The sequence below is a fragment of the Oncorhynchus nerka genome, linkage group LG24 (assembly GCF_034236695.1).
Source record: "Oncorhynchus nerka isolate Pitt River linkage group LG24, Oner_Uvic_2.0, whole genome shotgun sequence".
In the NCBI taxonomy this organism is placed as follows: Eukaryota; Metazoa; Chordata; class Actinopteri; order Salmoniformes; family Salmonidae; genus Oncorhynchus; species Oncorhynchus nerka.
Window position 1 is genome coordinate 64,976,543 of NC_088419.1, and position 26,030 is coordinate 65,002,572.

Here is a 26,030-nt window from a genome sequence, read left to right on the forward strand (position 1 = left end):
CCTGGGGATCTCTCAAACAGGAACAGTAAACACACTCTACTGGCTGACCGACTGGCCCCATGTTGGTCAAGGCTGGCCTGGCTGACAAAGGCCTGTTTGTTTGTCCTTTGTCCGTTAGTTCTGACGTAACATTTAAATATATAATTTGGGAACGCCACAATGTTGTAATGCCTCCAGATTACAGTCAGTCTTACTCACGTCTTTTCAAAGGAACATGTCCTTCATTGTGTTCATACTTGAAGAATGTACAATACAGGCATGATAACCTATAACCCCTATTACTAGCCTGTTCAACCTCTCTTTCGTATCGTCTGAGATTCCCAAAGATTGGAAAGCTGCCGCGGTCATCCCCCTCTTCAAAGGGGGTGACACTCTAGACCCAAACTGCTACAGACCTATATCTATCCTACCTATTCTTTCTAAGGTCTTCGAAAGCCAAGTTTACAAACAGATTACTGACCATTTTGAAACCCACCATACCTTCTCCACTATGCAATCTGGTTTCAGAGCTGGTCATGGGTGCACCTCAGCCACGCTCAAGGTTCTAAACGACATCATAACCGCCATCGATAAGAGACATTACTGTGCAGCCGTATTCATCGACCTGGCCAAGGCTTTCGACTCTGTCAATCACAACATTCTTATTGGCAGACTCAACAGCCTTGGTTTCTCAAATGATTGTCTCGCCTGGTTTACCAACTACTTCTCTGATAGAGTTCACTGTGTCAAATTGGAGGGCCTGTTGTCTGGACCTCTGACAGTCTCTATGGGTGTGCCACAGGGTTCAATTCTCGGGCCGACTCTCTTTTCTGTATACATCAATGATGTTGCTCTTGCTGCTGGTGATTCTCTGATCCACCTCTACGCAGACGACACAATTCTGTATACTTCTGGCCCCTCCTTGGACACTGTTTTAACTAACCTCCAGACGAGCTTCAATGCCATACAACTCTCCTTCCGTGGCCTCCAACTGCTCTTAAACGCAAGTAAAACTAAATGTATGCTTTTCAATCGATCGCTGCCCGCACCTGCTCCCCGTCCAGCATCACTACTCTGGACGGCTCTGACTTAGAATACGTGGACAACAACAAATACCTAGGTGTCTGGTTAGACTGTAAACTCTCCTTCCAGACTCAAATCAAGCATCTCCAATCCAAAATTAAATCTAGAATCGGCTTCCTATATCGCAACAAAGCATCCTTCACTCATGCTGCCAAACATACCCTCGTAAAACTGACCATCCTACCGATCCTCGACTTCGGTGATGTCATCTATAAAATAGCCTCCAACACTCTACTCAACAAACTGGATGCAGTCTATCACAGTGCCATCCGTTTTGTCACCAAAGCCCCATACACTACCCACCATTGCGATCTGTACGCTCTCGTTGGTTGGCCCTCGCTTCATACTCGTCGTCAAACCCACTGGCTACAGGTTATCTATAAGTCTCTGCTAGATAAAGCCCCGCCTTATCTCAGCTCACTGGTCACCATAGCAGCACCCACTCGTAGCACGCGCTCCAGCAGGTATATCTCACTGGTCACCCCCAAAGCCAATTCCTCCTTTGGTCGTCTTTCCTTCCAGTTCTCTGCTGCCCATGACTGGAACGAATTGCAAAAATCTCTGAAGCTGGAGACTCACATCTCCCTCACTAGCTTTAAGCACCAGCTGTCAGAACAGTTTACAGATCACTGCACCTGTACTTAGCCTATCTGTAAACAGCCCATCTATCTCCCTACCTCATCCCCATACTGGTATTTATTTATTTTGCTCCTTTGCACCCCAGTATCTCTACCTGCACATTCATCTTCTGCCGATCTACTATTCCAGTGTTTAATTGCTATATTGTAATTACTTCGCCACCATGGCCTATTTATTTCCTTAACTTACCTAATTTGCACTCACTGTATATAGACTTCTTGTTTTATTTTGTTCTACTGTATTATTGACTGTATGTTTTGTTTAATCCATGTGTAACTCTGTGTTGTTGAATGTGTCGAATTGCTACGCTTTATCTTGGCCAGGTCGCAGTTGCAAATGAGAACTTGTTCTCAACTAGCCTACCTGGTTAAATACATGTGAAATAAAATAAAATAAAAATAAGTATATTTTGTCTTTGTACTGGATCATTTGAGGAGGGTCGTTTCTCTTGAAGCATACCATAAAATGTGATTTCCACTAGAAGAAAACTAGTCCCAGTTGCCAGAGCCTGGGATAAACATTTATCATTATACACAATAAGATACTTAATTGCAAATCAACAATGTTAGAGAGGACACACTGTGCAAGACGGTGCAGTACAACAGGGAAACAAGAGTACAGTAATACTGATCTCTTTTTGCATCTCCTATCCTCAAGCATTTCTATGGAAGCACAGCCAGGCAAGTGAGGCTAGACAGCTGGTTCACTGTGGGAGTGGGAGACCAAGGATCTGCAGGTGAACCAGGTACCAGAGCAGCTCCACACAAAAACGGTCGGTCACATCTGAGGAATTCACTGGTAAGAAATTATTATTTTAAATGATCCCCATATTTTCCTTTCACTATTGGTACAGCGGTGTGAATGTGAGTGTCTTAAACATTGTGAAGTCAGCACCTATTCCAATCGAAGCTTTGTTTTCATTGCTTTCTTGCCCTCTGCCTTCACTAGCTCACCTTTCTCTCCCACCAGCAGTAGGTCTGACAGCTCATTAGAACGCCCCTCCAAAGCAAAAACTTTCCCTCTTCACAGCCCGAACTGAGCTTGCTGGCTCAAAGCAAAACGTTGACCAGACTTCCATTCACCAGAGCAGTGACTGTGATACAGGTTCTCTCCTCCTTTTGCCTCCAATTCTTTCCTCCAGGCCTCATGACACCTCTGAGGGGAGATTTAGTGTTAGTTCTCAGTCCAGGCCAGCACACGCTGCTGGTAAGTCTTAGATCATGCTCTCCCCTCCAACCCTGGCTGTGACAGGCAGCCTTTTCAATGTCTGCATGGTTTTCAATCCAATGAGGTCAAACCATAAAACACACTGACAACAGGATAATTGCCATTGTGCTGGACTGAATATGATCAATAAAATAGTATAATGGCCTTTGTGCTGGACTGAATATGATCAATAAAATAGTATAATGGCCTTTGTGCTGGACTGAATATGATCAATAAAATAGTATAATGGCCTTTGTGCTGGACTGAATATGATCAATAAAATAGGATAAAGGCCTTTGTGCTATACTGAATATGATCAATAAAAGAGGGCCTCTGCTCTGTCATTGGGTGAGGAGGTAAATAGACCTCGGATTAGTCATGTCAGGAAACTTGATGACAGTAGCTACAGTGATGGGACCTAGATATTCTTTACCACTCGGCCATCAGATTTGCCACCAATGCTCCTTATAGGACACATTACTGCACTCTATACTCTTCTGTAAACTAATCATCTCTGTAAACTCGTTGCAAGACCCACTGGTTGATGCTCATTTATAAAACCCACTTAAGCCTCACTCCCCTCTATCTGAGATATCTACTGCAGCCCTCATTCTCCACATACAACACCCATTCTGCCAGTCACATTCTGTTAAAGGTCTCCAAAGCACACACATCCCTGGGTCGCTCCTCTTTTCAGTTCGCGACTGGAACGAGCTGCAACAAACACTCAAACTGGACAGTTTTATCTCAATCTCTTCATTCAAACACTCAACCATGGACACTCTTACTGACAGTTGTGGCTGCTTTGTATGATGTATTGTTGTCTTTACCTTCTTGACCTTTGTGCTGTTGACTTTGCCCAATGTTGTGTTGCTACCATGTTGTTGTCATGTTGTTGCTACCATGTTGTTGTCATGTTGTGTTGCTACCATGCTGTGTTGTCATGTTTTGCTGTTATGTTGTTGTCTTTAGGTCTCTCTTTATGTAGTGTTGTGTCTCTCTTGTTGTGATGTGTGTTTTGTCCTATATTTATATTGTATTTATTTATTTTTTAAATCCCAGGCTCCCGTCCCCAAAGGAGGCCTTTTGGTACACCGTCATTGTAAATAAGAATTTGTTCTTAACTGGCTTGCCTAGTTAAATAAAGGTTAAATAAATAAAAATAAAATATACATATATAGCACACCCTGCCCCCCTTCACTCACACAGACGGGCAGTTATCTCCTCTGGCCCAGTCAGTCAGCACTCTCGCCAGCTGCTATCCAAATGACCACTAGCTCTGTACACCCCTTCCTCTCACAACAGACTGCAGAGTAACACAGTAAATAATAGGGGAGCCTTCTTCCTCAGATCACCACGCAGTGGAGGGTGATGACAGTAACACAATCCCCCAATAAACATCTAATTTGAGCTGGTAATCAAGGAGGATGTGTCAGTCTTGTTTATTAAGAAATTATTTACCAGAAGAAAAAAAAGAAGAAAAAGAGAAAATCAACATTATTGGTGTTTACAGCCTCACTGCTGGGCTGAGAACTGTAAAGGAATCAAATGGTATTTATTCCCACAACAACAACAAAAAGCCTAGTCTAATATCAAGTGATTTATTACATTACTTGCTTATTATTATATGCTACATTTTTGTCTAACCATAGCCTAGGTTAATTTGTAAATGTTACCAGTTTTCTACTCTGAAGGTTTGATGATTATAGACCTTTTCAATCAAAACTTAGTGCAACTGTGCAGCTGTTTAATGAAAATGGGCAAGAGAAGTGCAGCTCCAAGGCTCTCCAAACATACCAAGCATTGGCAGGTCTCTGTTTAAAAGAAGAAAGTGCAATCGAAAATGCTTGGCGAGTGCCCAAGGCAAGTGTCTAAATTGGAAATGATGTGGGTCCTAAAGTAGATATCTGGCCTTGCTTTGCTCAAGCTATGGTTCAAACAAGACAGTTAGTGTTGAAAAATCCAACAAGAGCCTCAGCTGTTTAACCAGGATATTGCACAATGCGTCCTGCCATCCAGTCTGTTACTGGAAAATCAGCTCCAGACTGTTGAATTCCAGCCCTTCTTATTAATTCCTGATCCTGGACCCAAGGGACTCAAGTAAACACTGAAATTCTGAGAAAATGAGAGACGAGTGGTTTTCAGCAGAAAAACACAGTATCCGGGGTGTGTGAATCTGCATTTCTGTGCAAATGAGAGTAAAATGTTTTTGTTTGTTTTCTTTGTATTATGGGGTATAATCTGGACAGATGCCACTTAAGAGAGGCTGTTTTCCCTTGGCTTTTAAATGGCCTCATGGGTATTATAGGTCTTTGCATTTTGGTAAAATAAAAATGACTTATTCTGTTCCGTACTCCCTTATAATGTTGACATATGCAGTCAACTTCAGTTCTACCGGTTGGTAAATTGTTTGTAATGTCAATTTTTTAAGAACAAAGACATATTCTAAATGTAGATTAGTAGAAAATCTAAACAGATTTAAGTTATGAGGAAAATTACTTTTTCGAAATGAGTTAGGTATGCGTCATCATGCAAGCTATGTGTATGATCAGACTTCATGTTCTCTTGAACACGTCTTACAGTCTTGTACTACTCTGGTAAGTAGGCTCAAACTAATTCATGGATAATTCTGGTGTCACATGAGACCCGGAGACTATGGTGAAAGACTACCTACTCGGCCAAAGCTCTGGGAGTTGTGGAAGCTGACACCCGTGTCAGCCATGGCCATTGGAGACCTTTACTGGAAGGGTTCCGGCAGGGGGACTCCAGCTATCAACATCTGTGCTTATCTTCACATTTGAGATAGGGAATTAACCTGGTGACACGCTTTCCTTCCTGGCTAAAGTCTTTCGTAACATGACCGACTTACAGAAAAGGAATCCATATTTGGATTATTATAATGACAATGACCTGCAACAACCTGGTCCAAAAGAAATTAGGGAGCACAAAGACTGCTGTTTTCTCATCAGCATAAGAGTTCAATCTGTGTTCTCCAATGTAGGCTTTTGCCATTGCCTGTATCAGGGAGCTTACAAGTTCTGAAGATCATTCTACTTTTGAAGTTATCTTTCTTTGTTGAGCTAAAAGCAAAGGTGGGTGCTTCTGTAGTCTTTGGTCTAGGCCTGTTTCAAGTATATTTTTGGATTCTAGCTTGAGCTTAAAAAAACAGCCAGCTTTTGCCTCATCTCTCCCTCAACACTTCAGACCATACACTTCATTCCAGGAGTATGATGAGCATCTCCAAGCTCTTTTTGCTGTAGTGTGTGACTACATGGCTGTTCTCATAAAATGCATTGCTAGATCATTTGCATCTCACGAGTCCCTTGGGTCAGTGTTCTGTGATGATGATATGTAATGAAGGAAGACATGATGGTCTGATAAACTAAAGACTGCAGCAATAGTAAACTTGTCATTACACCCCTAAATCCTGTAGAAATAGAACAAGACGATCATGTAAAAGGACAGCTAGTTGATGGTTGTGTGCCGCATTGATAAACAATGTAAGGCTGTGTGTGTATGTATACCTGCCATATCTCCCAGAGTCAGCTGGTTATTACTGTTTACATGAACATCTGAAAATCATAACTGGCTGGCAAGCTTGAGTGCAGTGTTTTTTTTTTACTTCGGTTAGCCAGCTGCCAGCGCCACATAAAGGCAGCACCAAATTGTAAAAATCCTTCGCATGTCAAACCTTGAATTTATTTAAATACTGTATAGCTGGCCAGCAAGCTAACCAGTAGCTATTAGCTAATGACCTACCTGGTATGGTGGCGGTGGTTCCTGATCTGGATCTGCCCCATCACCATAACTAGCTCTATCCGATAGTGATTCATGAAGCAAGGAAATATCATCCGAGGTTGGAGATTTTAGACAATTCCCCATCTCCTCGACGTCAAACTCCTTATATCTTTGTCGCTTTGCAACGTCCACAGGCTACTTTTTCTAACCTTTCAGTCAAAATTAGCACCGTATGCTATCAATATTATGGGCTTCAACACATTGCAAATGATCTAACAAGCTACGAGAGCTGTGATGTTCAACAAAAACAAAACATCCCTACACAAAGAGCCTGGCTGGCCACCTAGACAATGTACACCCTCAAACTGAAGTGATTTAGCGGTTGTTTGCTAGCTAGAACTCTCACAACGCCTGTGTGCAGGTTGAACGTAATAATGCTAAACACCTAATAGTTATTAATGCTCTAAAAACGGATTCTCATCTTCAGACTGAAGACCATTTGAAAGGGACTTTCCAGCCCCGTCAAACTCGGGGAAGGTAACGAACGTAGCAACATGAAACACCGCCCCTTGATGCACGGACCAATCAACTGCCATCTGTATTAAGGAAGCTCTCCACCATCTCACCAATCAGACCGTTGTTAGAAACATGATACATCATTATATTTGGTCATATTTAACATGAATTACAATGTAACAAGCAAGTATGTAGCTAAGTACAAATAGATAGTTGTTCTTTGGCAGTTTTCTACATAACTGCGTCTGCATGTACACTAGTAGTAGTGCGTAATCACAAGGAAACGTTATTTCAGTAGCAGTTACTGTGGTATAAAATGCCTATACCTACTATGTTAAATGTGCAATATATTTATAATTTCTGTGTTTTATTGAAGGAGGGGATACAGTTGAGTTGAATGTGCCTTACAGCACGTCGTAGTTGGTTCCTGGCTGCCTAATATGGCAGTTTTGACTGTTCCTAGTCACTTTATACTGTTATATGAAATAAGTACACAAACAATACCAATTTGAAAACCAGACAGCAGCTTGGTGTTCAGAGTGCAGTTCATCCAAAAGCAAATGGCTCATACAAGAGTAAAAAAAATAACCAGACTCAATTTCAGTTACTTATCATTTAATCTTAAATTAAAAAACAAACATTCAGTATGTACAGGCCCAGGAATGTCAATCTGTTTAGTAGCCAGTTCCCATATAATATGCTGACCTCAACATCACAGTGCTAATAAGATTGTTTGTACTAATATCAGTTAATTCAAAGAAAACCATGGAACAAAACAAGTAATGTCTAACATAATAATTTGAACATCCCAAACTACAATCATCTCTATATTTCAAATAAATCAATGTCTACATTTCCTCCGCCCGTTAGAAAAGTCTAAATTAATGACTGGTCAATTGCTTTCACCCAAAACCATATTCTAAGTATGAATAAATCAGCTCTGATTACATTTAAACTTGAGACACCATTCTAGTGCTTGGGGTTGGATACTCATCTTGTTGTACATAAAGTTTCAATAATCATAGAACATGAAAAAGGAGAAAAAAAATCTAATTACAAATAACATTGGTCATACACAGTCTATTAGCTCATTTATTACACAGGAAAGGAACTATTTAATATATAATAGTTTCCTATAAGTCATTCTTGTATAGGTTGATGTTGGAGGTGTATATTTATATATATGGAAGGCTCTAGTGGTTGTCAACGCTTCACTTACTACAGATGGAACTGTTTGTTTGAGCTCAAGTACTGCTGGATTGTGTCCACATTAAGATAACAAGGAAGGAGTCTGCCTTTCTAAAAGACACATTCATCTGTCCACTTAAAACGAGACAATTTAGTAAAAGGCGCCATTACAGTTAATAAATAAATACAGACAAAATAACCCCTTAACCATCACACGTGTATTCCTGCAATGTGAGTTTGCACGGTTGGATAACTTAACTTTGTGCAGTCAGTGGGCACTATTTTCACAAAAATTCAGTTGGACTGGTCATGCATGCCTTCACAGAAAGTGTTTCAGTTGATCCAATGTGCCGAAACTTCCATTGAGCTGTTCAGAGTGGGGAAAGGAGGGTGAAAATGAAGAAATAAGAATAAATCCAGTAGAATAATCACAGAGATAAAAGCATTAGGGAAGGAGGTTATCTGCCATAGAACATTGTCAACCCAAGACAGACCTTGTCCAAGATTGGACACAGTGATTTTAGTCATTAGCTCCGAGCAGAGGGTAAAACCCAGGAAGGAGAATACCGTTAACCACTTGAATACTGTATGTTGCAAAAACCCTTGTGACAGGTGTGAAAATACATGTTTGTCAGTGAATTTATGTATTTACACTAGAGGGAGAATATTCAGGCATTGGTAACGAATAGGTTTTTGCAATGACGGATGAGACCCTGTAAATTTCCATCTATTAGTGAGGTATTTTCTATATATTGCGTAGATTTTCTTTGTCTGAGTAAATACTAGTGTCTGTATACTTTTGACTGTTTAGTGTAATAGTGTAGTGTTGTGTGTCTTTTTGAAAGCTTGATGGCTGGCAAGTCAAGCACTTGTTGCTGGTAGTGGGTGGTTTGGTACTCTGCCTCATCCCTGCTGCATTGGGCTGTGCACTTTGGGATGGCTGGACTTTGGGCCGGCCATGCCCTCCAGCTACGGGCTGGAGGGCATGGTGTGAATTCCATTCTCGCCTGTGGCCTTGGCCTTGTGTAAAGCAGCCTGGATTCTGAAATGTGTCCGCGATTCCATGGAGTAGTTTTTGTAACTTTGCCTTTAAATATTGGGGAAAGAGCAGATCAATGAAACAGCTTGACCAGATGATTTAACTATCTGTTCTAATATAATTATTGTAAACAAGTCATGTTTAAGAATTCCAATGAACTACTGTAATGGGATGGAGATGGGATGGGATGGTAGAGATAATAATGTTGTGTAAGAACCAAGACACTCACTTGGCTGTCTCCAGTAGTTTGATTCCCTCCTCCTTCCTCCCTTGTTCCAGACACAGCAGCCCATGCTCCAGCAGTGCATTGGGAACCAAGTAGTGATCAAACTTGATCTGTGTTTCACTGACAAGAGTAAAAATACAGCAGAGATCAGGATTTAAACAAGAAAGGAAGTATTTGCTAAACTTGTAAGGAATAGTAATCGAGTAGGTCTCTTCTACTGTCATGTGAAAATTGGAGTATGTGCTCAATATTGGTGTGTTTTGAGCTCACTTGCAGAGGACAAGGGTGAAGTAGTGCTCAGCCTCCTCCTGGTGTCCCAGGTGCTTCAGACAGAGACCTCTAAGTAGGCTCAGCAGACACTGGTCGTCTATGGAGAACTCGGTCCCTGAGGAACACAACATACGACACTCAGGCCCATCACTCTCTCACAATAGACTGTGTAGAGGCAATATCAAGTCTCTAAGGGGGACATGAGTTTGTGTTACTTACTTGGGCTACTTTCGAGTTTCGCCTGTGCCTCGTCCAGTGTTTTCAGCATGCCCTCTGTCAGGTCTTTGTGTTTCCCGATGACTGTGTAGCCGTTCCAGATATACATCATCTCCTGCAGAGGACAGACAAGGCCACAGAGTGTCACAGTTACACTGTAATAGTGAACATGCGGTCAGACCACACAGTACTAATCTAGTCTTGAAAACCAGACCCTAGCCAACAGTAACTAGGGTCTGGTTTCAATGACGGACTTAATTTTTTAAATTTTATTTTATTTGACCCCCTTTTCTCCCCAATTTCGTGGTATCCTATTGTTAGTAGTTACTATTTTGTCTCATCGCTACAACTCCTGTATGGGCTAGGGAGAGGCTAAGGTCGAAACACAACCTAAGTCCTCCGAAACACAACCCAAACACAACCCAACCAAGGCGCACTGCTTCTTAACACAGCGCGCATCCAACCTGGAAGCCAGCCGCACCAATGTGTCGGAGGAAACACCATGCACCTGGCGACCTGGTTAGCGCGCACTGCGCCCGGCCCGCCACATGAGTCGCTAGTGCGCGATGAGACAAGGAAATCCCTACCGGCCAAACCCTCCCTAACCCGGACGAAGCTAGGCCAATTGTGCGTCGCCCCATGGACCTCCCGGTCACTCCCGGCTGCTACAGAGCCTGGGTGCGAACCCAGAGTCTCTGGTGGCACAGCCCAAGACCACTGCGCCACCCGGGAGGCAATGACGGACTCTTTTGGCAACTTCGATAATGGAAAGAAATTTGTTCCGTGGTGGGTCCTCTTCAGACAGACAACTCTCTCAACAAATCACAAGGCAGACATGCCAGAACATTGTGATTTTAAACCAAAGTTTGCAGGCAAAACCGTTCCAGTGGTTTTAGTGAAGGTAGTCGATGCACTTCCCACTTCAGAAATGCACTATTTAAAAATAACCTTGCTAGCTACATTTTCAATTTTATTTAAGCAAATAAGGTAATGACGTAGGCAGCGACTCAGTTCTTCGATGCCAAAAAAGTCACCTAGGGCCGGGTTTCGGAGACTTGTACTGACCAGAGGAGGTGCAGGTAGTGTAACTGGGTTCTCAGTCAGGTAGCGACGGGCTTTTCGGATGGCAAACTTCTCAGTTGGCAAAGACTTTCCAGCAATTTTCTGCTTAAGCCCATGTACCTGCCTGGAATGGATAGACAATAGATAAATATAAGATATAGATTCATTTGGTTAGAATGACTTCTTTTTGTTTTTATTTATTAGGATCCCCATTAACCGACGCCAATGGCGACAGCTAGTCTTACTGGGTTCCGACACATAACGAAGAAGACATTACAGACATTATTCATTTTTTACAATGTACATACATTTAAAAACATTAACATGTAGTGTGTGTGTGTGCGCATCTATCAGTTACACATACATGTCAGTACATACACACAACAAGTAGGTCACATGGGTGAGAGCTGTTGTGCCATGAGGTGTTGCTTTATTTAAAAAAAAAAAATTATACTGTTCACTTACGCTATATAAGATGGAAGGGAGTTCCATGCACTCATGGCTCTGTATAACACTGTACGTTTCTTTGAATTTGCTCTGGACCTAGGGACTGTGAAAAGACCTCTGGTGGCATGTCTGGTGGGGTAAGTGTGTGTGTCAGTGCTGTGTCGGAAAGTATTCAGAACCCTTGACTTTTTTACGTTACATCCTTATTCATCTATCACTCCAGTGTTTAATTGGTATATTGTAATTACTTTGCCACCATGGCCTATTTATTGCCTTACCTCCCTTATCTTACCTCATTTGCACACACTGTATATAGACTTTTTCTACTGTATTATTGACTCTATGTTTGTTTATTCCGTGTGTAACTCTGTGTTGTTGTATGTGTCGAACTGCTTTGGTTTATCTTGACCAGGTCGCAGTTGTAAATGAGAACTTGTTCTCAACTAGCCTACCTGGTTAAATAAAGGTGAATTAAATCAATAAAATACATTTAAAAATTGATTAAATTTGTCATGGCGTGGCCGTCTTTGGGTATAGCGAGTACCACCCCCCCCTCTCTCTCACTCTCCCTCCTACACCCAGGTTCTGTTATCTTAGGTTGTAAATTCCTGGAGGAGACTTTCTCCTCATGGCCAGGCAGTATAGAGAGAGGGTTTCACAGTAGAACAAAGGAAATTCTTCTACATCACAGAACTTCAGAACTGAACAATATCCATGTTTTGGAGAATGTGTAAATGGTCGGTGGAGTAGCCAGCTACGACCCGGTCCGTTTTGTTTCATGTTGTGACCTCATGAAAGACAATACAGCCACATGACCATAACTCTGTTTATACAGGAGCCTCCGTTATGAGGTGTGCGTCTAATTATTGTATAAAATAAATGAGTAAAGATGAAACTATTTGTGAAATTATGTAATGTGATGTTGAACCGTTAATGCGAGAGAATTGTATTTCCGTCAAAGTTTAAGTCATTGGCCAGCCCCCGTCAGCACAGACATGATCTGGCTCATGGGACAGCCCTTTTCTACTGTTACGCATAAAACCCCCACCTGAAGAAACCCACTTCAGACCATGCATACCTCGGTCAGCTGAGGGAGCGAAGGTTGAGTAGAGACCACAAAACGCTTAGTATAAGCTAAGGTTGTAATGGTTGTTGAAACACTGAGACTATCGATCCTGACAATAAGAGCAAATCTTAGATACTAATTACTAGTCTGCAGCTAGAAATTATGTTAACCTGAGATGTGAAGACCGACAACTGCCGAAACATCTATCTATAAGAACATTTCTGAATGGGACTCTGAAGTATCCATTCTAACCACGAAAAACTTATTGGAACAACTAAAAACATACCTTATACAATACATAAGTATTCAGACCATTACGGCCTCCCGAGTGGCACAGTGGTTGAAGGCACTGCATCGCAGTGCCAACTGTGCCACCAGAGATTCTGGGTTCGAGCCCAGGCTTTGTCGCAGCCGGCCATGACCGGGAGGCCTATGGGCAGCACACAATTGGCCCAGCGTCGTCCGGGTTAGGGAGGGTTTGGCCGGCAGGGATATCCTTGTCTCATCGCTCACTATCGACTATTGTGGCGAGCCAGGCACAGTGCACGCTGACCAGGTCACTAGGTGTATGGTGTTTCCTCCGACACATTGGTGCAGCTGGCTTCCGGGTTGGATGTGCATTGTGTCAAGAAGCAGTGTGGCTTGGTTGGGTTGTGTTTCGGGGGACCTTCGCCTCTCCGTACGGGAGTTCCAGCGATGAGACAAGACTGTAACTACTACCAATTGGATACCACGAAATTGGGGAGAAAAAGGGGGTAAAATATATATTTTTTAAATACGTCTTGGAAGCAGATGGAGAGACGAGCAGATTAACTTTCCAACAGAGATCACGACGACACACTGAGCATAAATATATATATTGATTTCAATTATTCCTGAATGAGTGAGCCTTCAAAGGTGCAGAGGATTAGCATTTCAATTCATATAATTATCAACTGTGTAGTGACTCTTTTGTCTTTCGCGCCCTTCTCAGTCCACACCCACTTCCCTTTGTCCACCAAGCCGTCATATCGGTTTAGCCCACTAGGGAACCTCCCCTATCATTTCCCTGTAACCATATCTACTGTTTGTTTGTTTATGCATGTCTGTGATTATTTAGTTACTTAGTAAATAAATGATTAAGACAATTGATGTTTGGATGATTCATAGTGAAGGCTGGGATCATGCAGATAACATTTACCAACCAACAATTTACGACGTTTGGAATGAGACTAACGTGAGGTAAAGAATAATTCATTAATTAGAAGACTAATTGATCAAATATTAAAATATCTGAAGAGTTATATTAGGAAAATTATAACTTTGTAATCTGAAGATTTTCCTTGGTGCCCCAACTTCCTAGTTAATTACATTTACATGATTAGTTTAATCACGTAATAATAATAACAGAGAATTGATTTGATAAAATAACAGTCTTCAATTTAATGATGCCAAAGACACGACAAATAGTTTTTTTCCATCATAAATCCACACATACTATCCCATAATGACAAAGCAAAAACAAGTTGATTTCTTTGCAAAACAACCTACCAAAACCCCCCTGAAATATCACATTTACATTCAGACCCTTTAATCAGTACTTTGTTGAAGTACTTGTGGCAGCGATTACAGCCTCAAATCTTCTTGAAGCTACAAACTTGGCACACATGTATTTGGAGAGATTCTCCAATTCTTCTCTGCAGATCCTCTCAAGCTCTGTCAGGTTCGATGAGGAACGCTGCACAGGTATTTTCAGGTCTCTCCAGAGATGTTAGATCGGGTTCAAGTCCGGGCTCTGGCTGGGTCGCCATTCAACGACATTCAGAGACTTGTCCCGAAGCCAATCCTGCGCTGTCTTGGCTGTGTACTTAGGGTCATTGTCCTGTATGAAGGTGAACCTTTAACCCAGTCTGAGGTACTGAGTGCTCTGGAGCAGGTTTTCATGAAGGATCTCTGTACTTTGCTCTGTTCATCTTTGCCTCGATCCTGACTAGTCTCCCAGTCTCTGCCACTGAAAAACATACCCAAGAGCATGATGCTGCCAACACCATGATACATCATAGGGATGGTGTCAGGTTACCTCCAGACGTGACGCTTGGCATTCAGGCCAAAGAATTCAATCTTGGTTTCATCAGACCATCTGGGTTTCTCATGGTCTGTGAGTCCTTTCAGTGTCTTTTGGCAAACTTCAAGAGGGCTGTCATGTGCCTTTTACTGAGGAATGGCTTCCATCTGGTCATTCTACCATAAAGGCCTGATTGGTGGAGTGCTGCAGAGATGGCTGTCCTTCTGGAAGGTTATCCCACCTCCACAGAGGAACTCTGGAGCTTTGTCAGAGTGACCATCAGATTCTTGGTGACCTCTCTGACCAAGGCCCCTCTCCCCCGATTGCACAGTTTGGCCGGGTGGCCAGCTCCAGGAAGAGTCTTGGTGGTTACAAACTTCTTCCATTTCAGAATGATGGAGGCCACTGTGTTCTTAGGGACCTTCAATGCTGCAGAAATGTTTTTGTACTCTTCCCCATTTCTGCTGCAGTAGTTTATGTGTCGGGGGGCTAGGGTCAGTCTGTTATATCTGGAGTAATTCTCCTGTCTTATCCGGTGTCCTGTGTGAATTTAAGTATGCTCTCTCTAATTCTCACTCACTATCTTTCTCTCTCTTTCTTTCTCTCAGAGGACTTTAGGCCTAAGACCATGCCTTAGGACTACCTGGCCTGATGACTCCTTGCTGTCCCCAGTCCACCTGGCCATGCTGCTGCTCCAGTTTCAATTGTTCTGCCTGTGGATATAGAACCCTGACCTGTTCACCGGACGTGCTACCTGTCCCAGACATGCTGTTTTCAACTCTCTAGATACAGCAGGAGTGGTAGAGATACTCTGAATGATTGGCTATGAAAAGCCAACTGACATTTGCACCTCAGGTACTGACCTGTTGCACCCTTGACAACCCTGTGATTATTATTATTTGACCCTGTTGGTCATCTATGAACACTTGAACATCTTGGCCATGTTCTGTTATAATCTCCACCCGGCAAAGACATAAAGAGGACTGGCCACCCCTCATAGGCTGGTTCCTCTCTAGGTTTCTTCCTAGGTTCTGGCCTTTCAAGGGAGTTTTTCCTAGCCACCGCGCTTCTACACCTGCATTGCTTGTTTGGGGGTTTTAGGCAGGGTTTCTGTACAGTACTTTGTGACATTAGCTGATGTAAGAAGGGCTTTATAAATACATCTGATTGATTGATACTTTGCCTCGACACAATAGACAGGTGTGTGCCTTTCCAAATCATGTCCAATCAATTGAATTTACTACAGGTGGACTCCAATGAAGTTGTAGAAACATCTCAAGGATAATCAATGGAAACAGGATTTACCTGAGCTCAATTTTGAGTGGCATAGCAAAGGGTCTGAGTACATATGTAAATAAGGTATCTGCTTTTTTTGTGAACATTTATTAAAACCTGTTTTTGCTTTGTTATCATAGGGTATCAATTGTAGAATAAGGTTGTAACATAACAAAATGTGGAAAAAGTCAAGGGGTCTGAATACTTTCCGAATGCCTTCTACATTGGTAAAAATAGAAGAGTAGAGGGCCTAGAAAGCTGCCCTGCAGCACACCACACTTTACATATTTGACATTAGATAAGCTTCCATTAATGAAAACCCTTTGAGTTATATTAGATAGCTCTGAATCTACGATTTGGCAGAGATTGAAAAGCCATAACACATACGTTTTTTTCAACAAAAGGTTATGGTCAATAATATCAGACTGCACTGAAATCTAACAGTACAGCTCCCACAATCTTCTTATTATCAATTTCTTTCAACCAATCATCAGTCATTTGTTGAGCGCCCTTCTCTATAAGCATGCTGAAAGTCTGTTGTTCATTTGTTTACAGAGAAATATCATTGTCTTTGTTGCAGTGACCTACCTGAATAGCGCTACCTCGCTCTCCCTGAATGGTTGGCATTCCTCCCTGGTCAGCATGCTGAGGTAGGCACCTTTCATATACGCATATGTTGCCTGGAGGGAAATGTGCATGTTTTACTACCGCAACTCTGTAAGCATCAACATAGATTTGTCCCTCTAAAGGCGAAGCGGAATACATTAAAAGCTGTTAAACAAACAAATCTATATCGCATTTACCAGCGAAATAATGCAACCATTACTGTACTGAAACAGATGTCCTTCATACTGCACTATATTGAACTGATATGCACAAATACAATTACTCCAGAATGTCCCACCTTGGACCATGCATTCTCTTTGCTGAGCAGATCAGCATAGAAGTAGGCCATCTTCCAATGTCTCTTGTATGTGAAACACCACATCAGTTCCCAGTAGCACATGTGATGGAACTGATTCCACTGCTGCTGAGCTTCACAGCACTCCTCAAAGCGCACTATAGCCTGTTACACACACACACACACACACACACACACACATACACACACACACACACACACACACACACACACACACACACACACACACACACACACACACACACACGTGACAGCTGGCCAGATTTGGAGTCTAAATACAAAATCATTTTGGTAGTAGTCAGAATCATTGATCCACACTCACAGCATCCAGGTTTCCTTTGATAACCTCAATTCGACCAGCGAAGAACAAGAAGATGGATCCCTAAAAACAACACACTATGAACTGTTTTGATGGGACAGAGTGTGTGTACAGGCCTATGCACTAAATAATTCAGAGTAGTTTCACAAAATCAATACAACTGGAATATATTTGAACTGTACACTGAGTATACCATACATTAGGAACATTGTTGATACAAACTGTTGAGCGTGAAAAACCGAGCAGTGTTGCAGTTCCTGACACAAAAAGTGTACCTGGCACATACCACCATACCCCATTCAAAGGGACTTACATATTTTGTCTTGCCCATTCACCCTCTGAATGGCACAATCCATGTCTCAAGGCTTAAAAATCCTTCTTTAACCTGCCTCCTCCCCTTCACCTACACTAATTGAAGTGGATTTAACAAGTGACATCAATAAGGGATCATAGCTTTTACCTGGATTCACCTGGTCAGTCTATATCATGGAAAGAGCAGGTGTTCTTAATGTTTTGTATAATCAGTGTACATGCTACAATGTTCTCACTGACCTTAGGATACCGTTTGAGATATGGCTGAAGGAGCTTCTCTGCATCCTCCACATCCGCTTCCCCAGTGCCTGGAAGCCGCGAGGAGAAAAATACAATGTTATTTCATGTTAGTTTAAGACATTTCTGCAAGATATGACCAGGGTTTTCCTTTCCTGTAGAGGTGACCACCAACCAGAATGTGGCTAGGCTACAGTATAGAGCTTGTTTTGGCAGTTGAAAAGGTCAGTGTGGTAACATTTGATGTGTGAAAACATCAGTCTTTCTCTCACCCAGGATGAAGCTCATGAAGGTGTGGTAGCAGAGCAGCAGCATATTACACAGGAAGGACCTGAACGTCTGCCCTGCTGCGCCTTCCGTCAGCTGCTGCAAGCCAAACTCCTGCAGACACACACAACACAGGACACAGGGGGCTTAGCTTAAACCTGCCCAGTCCAGCCCAGTCTAGTCCAGCATCTCACACGTCATCTCAGGGCCACCTGCCTAACAGTAGGAGATCTACCTTGTTTCCAGAGAAACCCACAAATTCCAGCAACCTAAGGGTCCGAGTGGGCAGCATGGAGATCATCTGTACAAAACCCAAGAACACAGGAGTGGAAGAGTGAGAAGATGAGCCAGACACAATTACATATTGTACCAATCAGGACCATGCTTTGAGTTACACAGAGTAGCTATAGCCATAACACCCCAAAAGGTCCTTCTATACAGTCTACTAGCCCAGCAAACTGGACCACAAACGTTGTTGACATGAAGCATTTCCCTCACCAGGTTGAAGGATCCCACTCCAAGCTTGACCCCGCCTTCAAAATGCCCATGATTGTCACCTTGGACGTAGCTTGAGGACTGGAGGACCGTATGAAGTTCTCTGAAATACAGATATACATTCTTTACTATAGTATGAGTTGAGACATAAGGGGAATGCACTATAAGTGCCATGCACTACAACAAGAGTACTTACTTATATGTCTGGTAGCTATTCCTCACTTTAATTCCTCCCTTGATGAAACTGACCATGTTTTCATCCTACAAAAACAGGGGGAAAGAAAACGTTTAAGGATACAAAGAACAATATCATAAATGCACAATCAACTTTTAAATCTGTATCAGTGCTTCAGCGAGATAAAGAGTGTGTGGGTGCAGTTATACATAAAGAGATCAATGATCAATTTAAACCATTTTACTCTGCGCTATACACCTCTGAATCCCCTCAAGACCCCTTGCTGATTGACTCCTTCTTTAATGGCTTGAATATGCCTTCAATTGATACAGACTCCCATGACTGTCTAGAAGAAGAATTTACGCTTGAGGAAATTGCAACAGCAGTGTCCGCAATGAAAAGTGGTAAATCACCGGGTCCGGACGGTTTTCCAAACAAATTTTACAGGACGTTTTCTGGTCTGCTTTGCCCATTCTTGTCTCGACTATTTGCAGAGTGCCTCAATACTTCAAAGCTACCGCCTAGTCTTTATCAGGCTTCAATTTCATTACTACTAAAGAAAAACAAAGACCCCCTGGAATGTGGATCCTATCGCCCAATCTCGCTTTTAAACTGTGATTACAAAATCCTAGCTAAGCTTTTAGCCATCCGTATGGAAGGCTTGCTGCACCAAGTAATACACTCTGACCAGACTGGCTTTGTGAGAAATAGGCATTTATTTTTCAATATTAGGCGCCTTATGAATATACTGTACTCCCCAGCGTCGGAGGACCCGGAGGTGGTGGTCTCACTTGATGCCGAAAAAGCGTTTGACCGCGTTGAGTGGGATTACCTAACAGCTGCCCTTTATAGATTTGGCTTTGGCCCCAAATTCATTGCGTGGATAAAGATTCTTTATTTTTCCCCCATGGCTTCAGTACGGACTAATAACTTGTCCTCTGACTATTTTCCCTTGCACCGCGGATCCAGACAGGGTTGCCCACTCTCTCCCTTGTTGTTTGCTTTGGCAATCGAGCCTCTCGCCATTGCACTACGCTCTAATGATGCCATTCGAGGCATAATCAGGGCGGGCTGGGAGCAGAAAGTCTCGCTATATGCTGACGACCTCCTTTTGTTTATCTCCAACCCCGATACCTCATTGCCACGTGCACTATCTGTTCTTAAAAAGTTTGGATCAATCTCAGGGTACAAGCTGAATCTAGGCAAGAGTGAGCTTTTTCCGGTAAACAAGGCTGCTTTAAAGTGCTCTTTTACAAGTTCTCAGTTTAGGATTGTCCGGGATCAATTCACTTACTTGGGAGTAAAAGTGACAAGGAAATATTCAAATTTGTTTCAGGAAAACTTTGTTGCTCTAGCAGACAGATTGAATCAATCTTTTACTTTTGGAATTCGCTACCCCTTTCTCTTATCGGAAGGATTAATGTCATTCAAATGAATGTGTTGCCCAAATTTGTATATTTATTTCAGTGTTTACCCATTTTTATTCCAAAATCTTTTTTTATTTCACTGGATCAAACATTCATGCATTTTATTTGGGATGGCAAGGTACCACGGATTGGTAGAAAACATTTACAGAAGCCTAGGTCATTGGGGGGTTTAGCTCTACCAAATTGTCAGACATACTACTGGGCTGCAAATTTCCGAGCCATTCTGTACTGGCTGCAGACTGATCCTACTGGCCCTAGACCACTCTGGGTCCAGATGGAGTCTGAATCGTGTAAACCTGCAGCACTTTCCTCTGTGCTGTGCTCGTCTCTCCCAGTGTCCCTAGGCAAAAGGTGTGTCAACCCAATTGTAAAGCAGTCTCTTAAAATTTGGAATCAGTTCCGTTTAGCCTTTAGCCTCCGAGGCTTTTCTCTATCAGGCCCAACCAATCAGAACATTTTATTTCCTCCATCTTTGAATGATGGGGCTTTTGGCATTTGGCACTCACTAGGCCTCTCCTCGCTAGCCCAATTATTCTTTGATGATACATTTGCCTCTTTTTCTCAGCTGCAGGAAAAGTTCAATCTCCCCCAATCCCACTTTTTCCGCTATCTCCAGACTAGAAACTTTGTCAGGGCTAACACACCTGGATTTCCCAATAGGCCTGCGAATACAGCTATAGAGAGCATCTTGGAGCTGAACAAGCTTCCTAGGGGCGCAATTTCAGATGTATATGCAATCATTCATGACTTACAGAACCCTTCTTTGGTGCCTTTAAAGACTCGATGGGAAAAGGATTTGGGGGAGGAACTTGGGGAGGACGCCTGGGAATCTGTGCTGCACAGGGTGCACTCGTCCTCTTTTAGCACTAGACACAGCCTCATTCATTTCAAGGTGGTTCACCGTATCCACTGGTCGGGGGCCAAACTTGGAAGAATATTCTCTGATTTTGATCCTACCTGTGTCAGATGTAAAGTGGAACCAGCCACACTGTTGCATATGTTTTGGGGCTGTCATAAACTGTCAGGTTTCTGGGAATTAATATTTAAATGTTTCTCTGATATATATGACACTGTTATAGATCCGTCTCCCCTTACAGCCCTTTTTGGAGTACTGCCCATGGGTACCCCCCTATCAAAAATCCAGTCGGACACTGTTGCTTATACAACTCTTTTAGCTAGACGGCTAATACTACAGAACTGGAAGATGGCAGCTCCCCCATCTTATAAATATTGGGTGAGGGATGTGTTGTGCTCTCTGAAACTAGAAAAAATCAAATTCAATTCACGTGGGAACCCCAAACTGTTTAATGAGGCTTGGGCTCCATTCCGGTCTTACTTTAAACAGTCCATCCTCTGATGGCATTCCAATTAATACTAAAATAAGTCTGTGACTTAAGGGTTGGAGGAGCCTCTCTCTGTGTTTTTGCTGGGGGGGGGGGGCATTAAGGTCCATGTGCTTATTGATTGTGATCCGCAGATGCCTTGTTCATCTTGCTCGGGCAGAGACTGAAGTGTGAGCTTGTTTTTCCCAGTTATTTTGACATTTTGTTCACGCCCACATGAATAATCATTTTATTTTTTTATTTTAAAGCATTGTAAAAAAAAACCTGTCCAGTGGATGGTCGGTCTGTGGCCATGACTCTCTGTGAGTGGTTGCATTTCTCCACCCTTATCCCTTGACTGTTTACAGGAACAATGGTGAGGTGTTTGCTCTGTCCCTGTACTATAGATTGCCCTTTAACCTCTGTAGCCTTCTGCCTGGTATGTTTAACTTGTCTAAAGTATGGGATCTTTAAAGCTATTTTTTATTTGTATTTTTATTTGTATTTTTTTTCTAGTTGAGTATATTATTTATATTGCTTTGTCTTGTCTATGTGTGTGTGTGTGTGTGTGTAAAACTTAATAAACAGAGTAAAAAAAAAAAAGAGTGTGTGGGTGTGTGTTACTGATGTTGTGGTAGCAGTGGGTTACCTGAAGGAAGGTGAGTGCTGCCCTCTGCAGGAGACATTCTGCATAGCAGACTTCAGCGTGGAGTTCCTCTGAGGTGAAAATGACAGCACAATTATCTTCTGACATACTGAAACCCCTACATCAGCAGGAGGCTGCACAATAAACCCACAGACAAGAAACACATTTTAAACTGTATTCTCAACTACTGAACAACTAGTGAACAACCATCATGGCTTGAAGCAATGGAGTAATACATTAAAATCACTCAAAAACAGAGTATATTCTCCAGTATCACAGCAGCTGTGTTTTATTTACTTAGGAATACACAGCTATAAAAAACTTTGTTCAATTTACACTCGCAAAATGAGTGATAAGATAAGAGGCCTGTGATAAAATAATATGTCTATGTCTAAGTGGAATGTACTGAAGTAAGTATGTTTTAACTATACTAACCTTCTGTGGAGTTTCTGTTGCTAAACGTTGTCTTCTTGCGGAACCTGGGAGAGAATACACTTCATTACACACCAAATCCAACATGCCACATTACAGTGTTTGATGAGACAGATATAGCAGTGTTTGTTCACAACAACTCAACACCAGTCTGTGGATGTGTGAGCTAAGATTCTGGGAATTCAACACATTCCTGTGCTTGGATATTGAAAAACGGTGATATGTAGTAACCACATTCAGACAGACATTGACAGACAGTATTTCTAACTAAAATCAGGTTTCAGAATTAGACGAATAACATGGATTAAGGGAGATACACAAGTATAATGAGTGGTTTACTGTGATCCATGGGAAAACATTAAAGCTCCTGTAAAAGTTGTATTTGCATAGATATCTACATTTCATGCAAATCAGTGTGGCCCAGCCACATTCCATGGCTTATGTTGGTAAGATGTAGAGCGTCTCCCAGGTTAACACAGGGTCCTGGGCCTTGTAGCCAGGCAGATGGCTGTGTCATGGGGTCCCCCCCCCCAGGGTCTCAGAAGGTGTGGCAGGCCCAGTCCGGGAGTTTGTGTGTGTGTTCCAGCCTTTGGAAAGGCGCGTCCATACAGGACATTTCACACACTGACTCCAGAGCTCACTGTTACAGGCCACTCAAACTCCCCCAGCCAGCAAGATCTGATAGAACCTGGGTGATATCTACTCTGTGATTATCTCACAGAACATGGAGCTCACCAGCCACCACAGACCAGGATGGACATCTCCCAAAATAGCCAGTGGAATGGCCAGGTTTATCAAGAGCCAAATGGATTTCCTCTGTATATTGTTGTTGTTCATAATTAAATGAGTTAAATGAGACTTACTTGGTTAAAAACACGTGTTACACAATTCACAAAGTGGTTTCACTTGATCGGATCATGTAGTTCCTCTCTTCATGATTGAATAGATCTGATAAGGGAGCCTTACCACCAAGTCAAAACTTTTGTTTTTGAATTGATTAAATAAAAATAACTTTGAAAATCGATATATTTTATGTGGACCCATTTTTTAATGCCTCTTTTCGGCTGTATTGCTCTCTTTTTGAAAGTATGGGTTCCTTATACGAACACCAAATGTTTTACTTGTACATGGATTTTGTTCTAGTAGAAATACGTGTAGAATATTTTATAGTATTTGTACTGTATTTCTGATATTATGACATCTAGTGGTACTTTAGATTACCACAGGTGTCTGTAATTACCACTGGCTCACTGTGTGGCCTCATCTGTCCCACTATTGTTTGTGGAGACATGCTTTGATAAAGGTAGACTGACGTAAGCTCATCCACAATTAAAGAAATGTGCATCTAACTGGAAGGGTGCGGAGACATTTTCCTGCTCTTTGAATGTGGATCCTTTACAAATGAGCCTTACCGCTGACACACTGCCTGAGCCTCCTTCATGGTGTTACCAGCTGCCAGGATGTTCTCCGGGTCAAAGGTCATCATGGCCTGCATCTCCAGTATGGTGGCGTATGTGAGTGCATGGTACATGCTGTCTTTGGTTCTAGGAAGGGGAGGAAAAAGACAGCACAGAAATATTCAGCTCTATTTTTAGCAGCTATTGTATCAGATGACTCAACAAAAAATATTCCTTTGCACGTCTTGAAAAGAGGAGGAGCACAAGTATAGTGCCTTCAGAAAGTATTCACACCCCTTGACTTTTTCCACATTTTGTTTTATCACTGGCATACACACAATACCCCATATTGTAAAAGTAGAATTTTGTTTGTTGAAATTTTTACAAATTAATGAAAAATTAAAAGCTGAAAAAGTATTCAACCCCTTTGATATGGCAAGCCTAAATAAGTTCAGAAATAAAAATGTGCTTAACAAGTTACACCTTTTTGAGTCTTTTTGAGTCTTTCAGTTTTTATTGTTACTCTTTTGTTTTTAACCTCTTATTTGTTGTGTAGTAAATATTTCAGTTATTATTTTCGTTTTTTAATGTTTTTTCCTATGAAGCGCATTGCATCCAAAAAGTGCTATATAAATAAAGCTTGATTTGATAAAAAGTTGCATTGACTCACTCTGTGGGAAATAGTGTTTAACATGATTTTTGAATGACTATCTCGTCTCTGTACCCCACACATACAATTGTCTGTAAGGTCCTTAAGTCGAGCAGTGAATTTCAAACACAGATCCAACCACAAAGACAAGGGAGGTTTTCCAATGCCTCACAAAGAAGGGCACCTATTGGAAGATGGGTAAAAATAAAAAACAGACATTGAATATCCCTTTGAGCATGGTGTAGTTATTAGTTACACTTTGGATGGTGTATCAATACACCCAGTCACTACAAAGATATAGGCGTCCTTCCTAACTCAGTTGTCGGAGAGGAAGGAAACATCTCAGGGATTTCACCAGGAGGCCAATGGTGACTTTAAAACAGTTACAGAGTTTAATGGCTGTGATATGAGAAAACTGAGGATGGATCAACAACATTGTAGTTACTCCACAATACTAACCTATTTGACAGAGTGAAAAGAAGGAATCCTGTACAGAATAAAAAATATTCCAAAACATGCAAGGCACAAAAGTAAAGCAACAAACAATGTGACAAAGAAATTAACTATATGCCCTGAATACAAAGCGTTATATTTGGGGCAAACACAACACATGACATCACTAACACTCTTCGTATTTTCAAGCATGGGGGTGGCTGCATCATGCAAGAACAAGGGAGTTTTTTTGGATAAAAATAAATGGAAAAGAGCTAAGCACAGTCAGAATCCTTGAATAAAACCATGTTCAGTCTGCTTTCCAACAGACACTGGGAGACAAATTCACCTTTCAGCAGGACAATAACCTAAAACACAAGGCCAAATATACACTGGAGTTGCTTACCAAGACAACATTGAATGTTCTTCAGTCTCCTAGTTACATTTTTTGACTTAAGTCTGCTTGAAAATCAATGGCAAGACTTGTCAAGTTGATCAACAACCAACTTGACAGAGCTTGAAGAATTATAGTACAATCTAAATATTGTACAATCCAGGTGAGCAAAGTTTACCAAGAAAGACTCACAGATGTAATCGCTGCCAAATGTGATTCTAACATGTACTGATTTAAGGGATTGAATACTAATCTACTAATCTAATCAATATATACCCTATTAGTGCTTTATTTATTTTTTACAACTGTTAACATTTTTCTTCCATTTTGAGAGATTGTTGAAAAAAAAAAACTCAATTTTAATCCCACTTTATAACACAACGAAATGTGGAAAAAGTCAAGGGGTGTGAATCCTTTCTGAAGTATATAGTCATTGGCATTCAACAGTGCATTCGGAAAGTATTCAGACCCCCTGACTTTTTCCACATTTTGTTACGTTAGTCTTATTCTAAAAGTGATTAAATCGTTTTTCCCCTCATCAATCCACACATAATATCCCATAATGACAAGGCAAAAACAGGTTTTTAGAAATGTATTCATATTTATATAA

General features: G+C 41.7%; 2 protein-coding genes across 2 annotated transcripts in view; both read right to left on the reverse strand.

Moving 5' to 3' along the window:
- rnf11b (ring finger protein 11b) overlaps positions 1-7,177 on the reverse strand; it is a 49,882-nt gene extending 42,705 nt beyond the window's left edge. Inside the window, exon 1 of the mRNA XM_029632733.2 lies at positions 6,667-7,177. Within this exon, the coding sequence (XP_029488593.1) occupies positions 6,667-6,789 (123 nt within the window). The 5' untranslated portion in view covers positions 6,790-7,177. The remainder of the gene's footprint in view (positions 1-6,666) is intronic.
- A 588-nt stretch (positions 7,178-7,765) lies between these two features.
- Positions 7,766-26,030, reverse strand: part of LOC115108429 (tetratricopeptide repeat protein 39A-like) — a 44,392-nt gene continuing 26,127 nt past the window's right edge. Inside the window, 16 exon segments of the mRNA XM_029632734.2 lie at positions 7,766-9,436; positions 9,618-9,734; positions 9,885-9,999; positions 10,104-10,215; positions 11,166-11,286; positions 16,583-16,674; positions 16,899-17,060; positions 17,239-17,298; positions 17,788-17,855; positions 18,057-18,165; positions 18,287-18,352; positions 18,550-18,649; positions 18,743-18,807; positions 22,120-22,187; positions 22,552-22,595; positions 23,961-24,092. Of these exon segments, the coding sequence (XP_029488594.2) occupies positions 9,319-9,436; positions 9,618-9,734; positions 9,885-9,999; positions 10,104-10,215; positions 11,166-11,286; positions 16,583-16,674; positions 16,899-17,060; positions 17,239-17,298; positions 17,788-17,855; positions 18,057-18,165; positions 18,287-18,352; positions 18,550-18,649; positions 18,743-18,807; positions 22,120-22,187; positions 22,552-22,595; positions 23,961-24,092 (1,549 nt within the window). The 3' untranslated portion in view covers positions 7,766-9,318.